The sequence below is a fragment of the Saccopteryx bilineata genome, chromosome 4, assembly GCF_036850765.1.
Source record: "Saccopteryx bilineata isolate mSacBil1 chromosome 4, mSacBil1_pri_phased_curated, whole genome shotgun sequence".
Classification (NCBI taxonomy): Eukaryota; Metazoa; Chordata; class Mammalia; order Chiroptera; family Emballonuridae; genus Saccopteryx; species Saccopteryx bilineata.
Genome location: NC_089493.1, coordinates 26,360,044 through 26,367,354, shown reverse-complemented (window position 1 = coordinate 26,367,354; position 7,311 = coordinate 26,360,044). Strand labels below are relative to the sequence as shown.

General features: G+C 45.9%; 1 protein-coding gene across 1 annotated transcript in view; it reads left to right on the top strand.

The window, feature by feature from the left end:
• Nucleotides 1-4,962: 4,962 nt before the first annotated feature.
• Nucleotides 4,963-7,311, top strand: part of JDP2 (Jun dimerization protein 2) — a 45,063-nt gene continuing 42,714 nt past the window's right edge. The window contains exon 1 of the mRNA XM_066276373.1: nucleotides 4,963-7,261. Within this exon, the coding sequence (XP_066132470.1) occupies nucleotides 7,081-7,261 (181 nt within the window). The 5' untranslated portion in view covers nucleotides 4,963-7,080. The remainder of the gene's footprint in view (nucleotides 7,262-7,311) is intronic.

The window sequence follows — 7,311 nt, the reverse complement described above, 5'->3', positions numbered from 1 at the left end:
AGCAGAATGAGTGACCCCTTGCTCAAGCCAGTGACCTTGGGATCAAGCCAGTGACCTTAGGCTCAAGCCAGCAACTTTGGGCTTCAAGCCTGCGACCTTTGAGCTTCAAGTCAGTGACCTTTGGGCTCAAGCCAGGGACCACTGGGTCTCGTCTATGATCCTACGCTCAAGGCAGTGACCCCGCGTTCAAGCTGGTGAGCTTGCGTTCAGGCCATGCGACCTCAGGTTTTGAACATGAGTCCTCTGCTTCCCAGTTTGATGCTCTATCCACTGCGTCACCACCTGGTCAGGCTAATGTTTACATTTTCAAGTTAAATTCCTTCTTTTATTAATGACTTTAGGCCTCTTGACTATACATCCTTACGGTTACAATGTACCTTTCAGATCTGAATAAATACAATGAACTTATCTCAGATCTCATTTCCTTGTGTTATATTTGACCACACTGACAACGTATTTTAGCTTCCATGGCAGTGGGAAGCCCACTCCCATGTTAAGGGAGAGGGGATTTGAGGAGCCTTGAGGTTCTGTGATTCTATGTCTGTGCCTATTTTTCTTCTGTTGTCTGGGGCACCCTTTGTCTGCTAACTTCTTTGTCTCCTCTGGTTCAGTGTCAGCACCTCCTAAGACTGACTCCTAAACCAGCTTCTGTTCACTCATTCATTAAATCAAACTTTCTTAGTTAATTACTTATTATTTTAAATTTAATATTTCTAAAAATCACCTTTGTTCTAAAGGAGTTTGGTGGTTCTGTCTACAACCCTGGTGTCTGCTTCGTGGAGCATCCATATGGGGACGACTTACACAATGATGTCCCCAACATGGACCTTTCATCCTTCCCCAGGGGTCTTCAGGACATATTTTGACAGATAATATTCTGGAAGTAGAATGTATCTGGTTTCTCTCAGATCAGTCAAACCCTAATTTCCCCATTTTTATGAATACCATCCATCTTCCTGGACCTCTTGACTGTCACACTTTATGGGCAGGGATGATCACTTCTTTTTGCTTTGCCTTCTCAAATAGGGTGGCACGTGGTGCCCAGCTCATACCAAACATTAAAACAAGGTTGTCTAAGTTATTTAAATGACTAACTACACCTCCAGCCGGGAGAAAGGAACTCACTGCGGGTCTGTATTTAGTCTCAGATGGTTGAGTGGCATTTGATGAAGGAGGCAAGAATAGTAAGCAGATTAGATTCCACAGTGACTGCTTGGCAGTCCTTTATAAGACTGACTTTGGGCCACTTTATTCATGTATTCTTCAGCCCTCTTTCGGTGGCAAGTATCAGAAATCTTAAAATATCTTAGCAGAAAGAGAAAGGGGTGTATCGACTCCCTCACTCTGAAGCCCACAGACCTGTGCAGCCCGTTCTCAGGTATGTTAGATTCAGAGACTCAGATGATGGTCTCATAGCTGTTTCTCTCCTTATATGTATGTCTTGGCTCTCTTCTCCTCTGTGTATTAGTTTCATTCTCAGTCAAGTTCTCGTCATATGACAGAAAAAATGGCCATAGACAGCTACAAATTACATTCTTACACAGCTAATTTTTTTTTTAGATTTTATTTATTCATTTTAGATGGGGGAGGGGGAGGAGCAGGAAGCATCAACTCCTATATGTGTTTTGACCAGGCAAGCCCAGGGTTTTGAACAGAAGACCTCAGTGTTCCAGGTCGATGCTTTATTTACTGTGCCACCACATGCCAGGTGTTACTCAGCTGATTTAAAGGAAGGTTCCTCCCCTCTTCCTTAATATCACATATCAAATCTTAGGGAAGACTCTGATTGGCCCTGTTTGGGTCATATGCCCATCCCTGAACCAATCACTGTAGCTTTGGAAATGAACTAATCTAATTGGCCATCTTGGGTCACATACCCACACTTAGTTGGGGCACCAGGATTGGCACCCCTCCAGGGCCACATGGAGAGGGAGAATAGTGGCTCTCCAAAGAGGGGACTGCTGAAAACAAAACGGAAAGGAATTCTGAAAAGAACAACATACATCCACTGCTCCTCTCCTCTCCTTAATCCCACCTGGCCAGGATTTTGACTAGAGCATATATATATATATATATATATATATATATATATATATATCATGCAACTTCTCTTTGCATGTTGCCTGACTTTGATTTTTTTTCAAGAGACTTGTTTCTCCTGGTCCTGGTAGGTGTTTGAGCAAGGGTAGAGCAGGAGGAAGAAACCATTATAAACAGGTCTGTGTCATTTGAAGAAAATATAACAGCTAGTCTCAACTTCTTGTTTGATTTTTTTTCTCTTTTTTCATTTTTCTGAAGCTGGAAACAGGGAGAGACAGTCAGACAGACTCCCGCATGCGCCCTACCGGGATCCACCCGGCACGCCCACCAGGGGGTGATGTTCTGCCCCTCCGGGGCATCGCTCTGTTGCGACCGGAGCCAGTCTAGCGCCTGAGGCAGAGGCCATGGAGCCATCCCCAGCGCCCGGGCCATCTTTGCTCCAATGGAGCCTTGGCTGCGGGAGGGGAAGAGAGAGACAGAGAGGAAAGCGCAATGGAGGGGTGGAGAAGCAAATGGGTGCTTCTCCTGTGTGACCTGGCCGGGAATCGAACCTGGGTCCTCCGCACGCTAGGCCGATGCTCTATCGCTTGTTTGATTTTTTGATACCATCCTGCCCTTCACCTCAGAATTCTCTATGGCATTTTAAAAAAATTAGCAAATCAAAACAAATGTTTTTGAAAAATCTGTGATAACTCCATTGATCATCAGGAACACTGGAAAGACTGATATTGAGATTAGCTGTCTCTGTACCAGAAGCTGAAAAATCAAACGCCCTTAGAGGCTAGGCAGGCCATACAAATGACCTGGCAGGCTGGGTGGAGACTGTCCAATGGGGTTAATTCCCATCTCAAGGGAGCAGCTGCTAGTGGGCTGCAGCCCATTGTTGCCATTAGGTAGTGCACGTTGTGGTAGATACTAATAGCTCACTAATACGTGGTTTCCTTTTCCTCCCTGGTACACCAGAGGACTGAGTGTCTTTGCCTCTTTTAAATTAAGAATGGCCATGTGACTTGCTTTGGCCAATGAAATGTAAGCTAAAGTGACAGATGTCACTCTAGGAGAAAATATTTAACTGCTGTTGCCTGGCTCTCTCTACTTCTGTTTTCCCTCCATTGTGACCATGGCTACACTGCTTGATATGGAGGTTCAATACTGAGCCATCACCTGTGGGGCAGCTGTCCTGCACAATCACCCTGATCCACAGTTGTCTTGTCAAATAAAACTTTCTTGTGTTAAGCCACAGAGTTTTGAGGTTCTTTGCAACTCAGCATAACCTATCTTAACTATGACATGTTGCATGACTGTTTTCAAGAGAAGTTATAAATTAAAATTTTTGTGTTAAATTTTGATATATTAAAGTAAAAAAAAATTAATGTTGAACCAACAAAGCCAAATTCAGCCTGCCAACTACTAGTTTGCAATTTTGGGTCTGCTCAGTTTAGAGATCAATTAATGAATGATTTTTTAAAATTTGTTGATTTTAGAAAGGCAGAGAGAGGGAGAAAAAGAGAGAGAGAAATATCAATTTGTTGTTCCATTTATTTATGCATTCATTGGCTGTTTCTGTGTGTGTGTGTGTGTGTGTGTGTGTGTATGTGTGTGTGTGTGTGTGTGTGAGAGAGAGAGAGAGAGAGAGAGAGAGAGAGAGAGAGAGAGAGAAAGGGAGAGATGAGGAGCGTCAATTCTTTGTTGTGGCACCTTAGTTGCTCATTGATTGCTTTCTCATATGTGCCTTGACTGGAGGGCTACAGCAGAATAAGTGACCCCTTGCTCAAGTCAGCAATCTTGAGCTCAAGCCAGCAACCTTTGGGCTCAAGCTGGCAACTATGAGATCATGTCTACGATCCCACGCTCAAGCCAACGACCCTGCGCTCAAGCTGGTGACCTTGGTGTTTCGAACCTGGGTCCTCTCCATCCCAGTCTGATTCTCTATCCACTGAGCCACCACGTGTTCAGGCCATTGGTTGATTCTTGTATGTGCCCTGGTCTGAGATTGAATCCTCAACTTTGGCGAATTGGGATGATTCTCTAACCAACTGAGCTACCCGGCTAGTACTGCATGCTTTTTCTGTGTGCACCAATCCTATCTAAAGACTTACAGTTTTTGTAATCTGTCACATATTAGCTTTAGTTACTCCTGGTCTTGCTGTTTATTTATTCAGATCATTCTTCCTAAGGTGGTAGGGACAGGTGAGAATTTAAGTCTTAAACTTTGTGTACCTCACAGGCATATAACAAAGTTTCAATAAATTAGTTTTAAAAAAATAAAGACTAGTTGATTACTCAGAACTATCATTTCCTCCTTTGATAGTGGAGGAACACCTCTGGGGAATTATTTTGCCTTGCCATTGCATATTTTTCTATTTGCAAGAGCCTGGGATTAATTTATCAATTAAATTTTAAAACATACGGCCCAGCATGTGGAAGTCCCGGGTTCGATTCCCAGCCAGAGCACACAGGAGAAGTGCCCATCTGCTTCTCCACCCTTCCCCCCTCTCCTTTTTCTCTGTCTCTCTCTTTCCCTCCCACAGCCAAGGCTCCATGAGAGCAAAGTTGGCCCTGGGCGCTGAGGATGGCTCTATTGCCTCCACCTCAGGTGCTAGAATGGCTCTGGTTGCAGCAGAGCAACACCCCAGATGGGCTGAACATCACCCCCTGGTGGGCATACCGGGTGGATCCCAGTTGGGCACATGTAGGAGTCTGTCTGCACCCCCCTTCTCACTTTGGAAAAATACAAAAGAACAAGAACACAACAACAAAAATTTTAAAACATAATTGTCTAAGTCAGAGATGCAATCTGATGTATTAACCAGACCCTTTTTAGTTGCAAGTAATAGAAAACTTAAATTCAAACTACCTTAGTTAAGACATAATTTACTGATTCCTATAACTAAAAATTCCTGAGGTAGGGAGTGTCAGGCAGGGGAGGATTCCGGAACTCAGACAATGCTATCTGAACTTGATTTGTCTTTCCATCCGTCCGTTGCTTGGCGCTACTCTTTTTACATTAGCTTCCCTTTCAGTAGACTCTTTCATGTGATATATCTTCTGGCAATTTCAGGTCTAGTTATGGCAGCCGCTCTTCCTGGCAGAGCTACAAAATTCCTAGTCTCATTGGACCAACTTGGGATACTTGGCAAACTGACCAATCCATTGGCCAGGGCTGGGTGTATTAATCAGGACTTTTCTAGTTGCAAGTGATAGGAAACCTAAATTCAAACTGCCTTAGGCTGGGTCACTTGTCCCTCCCTAAGAGCCAGTGGTAGATGAGCTCCATTCAGCAAAGCAGGGAGAAGCAGGCCAATGTCTGCATAAATGGGCCTATTTATGGTCTCTCCCTCCAGCCACTTCCAGAGGCAAAGACTATGTAGAAGTGCCTGGTGGGGGCAAGGTGGTAAAAGGGAGGTCTTGAAGCTATGTTTACATAGCATTCTATATAATGAAAATCATCCACATCAAATAATGGAAGAGACCTGATAGATAGATATTATGGGGAAATGGAGAGGGCTAGAGATTCCCAGGTTACCCCTTGGTGCCACCCTGCAGCATTTTTAATTTGTGGGGGAAGCAAAGACCTACAAGCACTACCAGTGGCCCCGACACATGCAAAGCAAGCCTTAGGGAGGACTTGCTCTAATCACACACACTAATTATCAGTCCCCACACATAGATCAGTTTAGCTTGTTTTAAAGTCCTAGACAAAGATGCATAAAGTAACACTGCCCCCCCCCCTCAGTATTTTCTTCCATGTAAGTGTCCAGACCTCAGTCTCTTGGGGGAAACATCCCAAAGCAGTTTCATAGTACCCAGCTTTGATCTTGATGCTGCAGTAAAGGTACAGTTGGCCTTTCTGATGCTGAGAGTCATTTTCTTCCACAAAACTATCAAATCACTACTCATTTGCATTATAGATTCTTTTCTTTCAGAACCCTCTTCTTCTTCTTCTTCTTTTTTTTTTTTTTTTTTTTACTAACTTCAATGTTTTGAGAGAAAGCTCTAGCCATGAAAGTGAAAATGGTTAGGTACTGTCATCAGGATGTGATCTGCATTTCCCTGCATAAGACCAGTCCTTCTGTCCAGAAAGGTCTCACTGCACTGGGGAGACAAGGAGAATGAAGCCTCACTGTTTTCGAATTGCAGAGACATGCTCCTTTGGCCTCACATACTTGCTCCCACCTGTCTCAAGTCTTGTTTCTTTCCTCTGAGCATCCGTACTTCAAGAAGGCATGAACTTTTCCTTTCACTTCCTTTCTTCTTGGGGTGATGACCTGACATCACTCTGAGTAGGAGGCTGACAGTCACTGAATATAAATCCTGTCACCCCTATCTGGTTTAGACAGAAAAGTAGGGGCTTGGCTGATCTCCAGGGGGTCTGGAGGTAGGAGACGTCAATTGTGGTGCCAAGGTCTCAGGTGCCACATGTGTGCTCGAGGGCACCGTGGAACACACATTTCCTCTGGAGTCTCCCTTAAGCATCTACCACTCTTAGAGGATGAAAGGCGAGGGCAGAGTTGGCAATGTTAGTTGTAACGGGGAAGAAGATCAGTTGGCGTGGGCGGAAGGCTGGGTCTGCTCTGCCCATGCGAGGAAAAGAGACACCTGATGGAGTGGGACAAAAAGCCTCGGGGCAAACAGTGCTACCACCAAGAAAGCGAAATTAGTGGGCTCAGGCCGCAGCCACAGAGGAGGGCATGCCTCTTGCAGTGAACCACCCCAGGGCTTAAGGGCACCTACGGTGGCCAGGTGAGTTAGGGCACGGGGTGGAGGCACCCATCTGTCTTAATCTTCTGCCCAGCCTTCTCCATGGGAAAATAAAACTAGCTTGCGAGATCATTCCCTCACTGACTCAGTCGTAGTGTCCAAGGTTGAAAGTGTGCTGAAATCCTCTCTCGCGGTCTGGGAAAAAGCGCTAACGACGGAGGAAGATGGTTCAACACAGGCTACTTATGCTTGAAGAGCTTTTGCCGTGTCCCGCCGCCGCCTTTTCATTTCTCTCTCCCGGAGCCGCGGCTTCTGTCTACCCGCGCCTGTGCGCGGGAGATGCTCTTACATAACCGCTCGCCGCGTCCTGCTTTCTCGCGCGCTCCTGCGCCGCGGGGTGGGAGAGCTGGGGAACCCGATGGAGCCTCGGCCGGCGCTGCGGGGCCGAAGCTGCCCCTGCGGGGAGAGGAGCGCGAGAAGCCGCAGAAGGAGGGCGCGAAAGGCGGAGGGGGAGGTGAAGGTCAGTGGGTGTGAAGCGCCGGATCCACACTCCCCTCCTCCCCTGTCCCC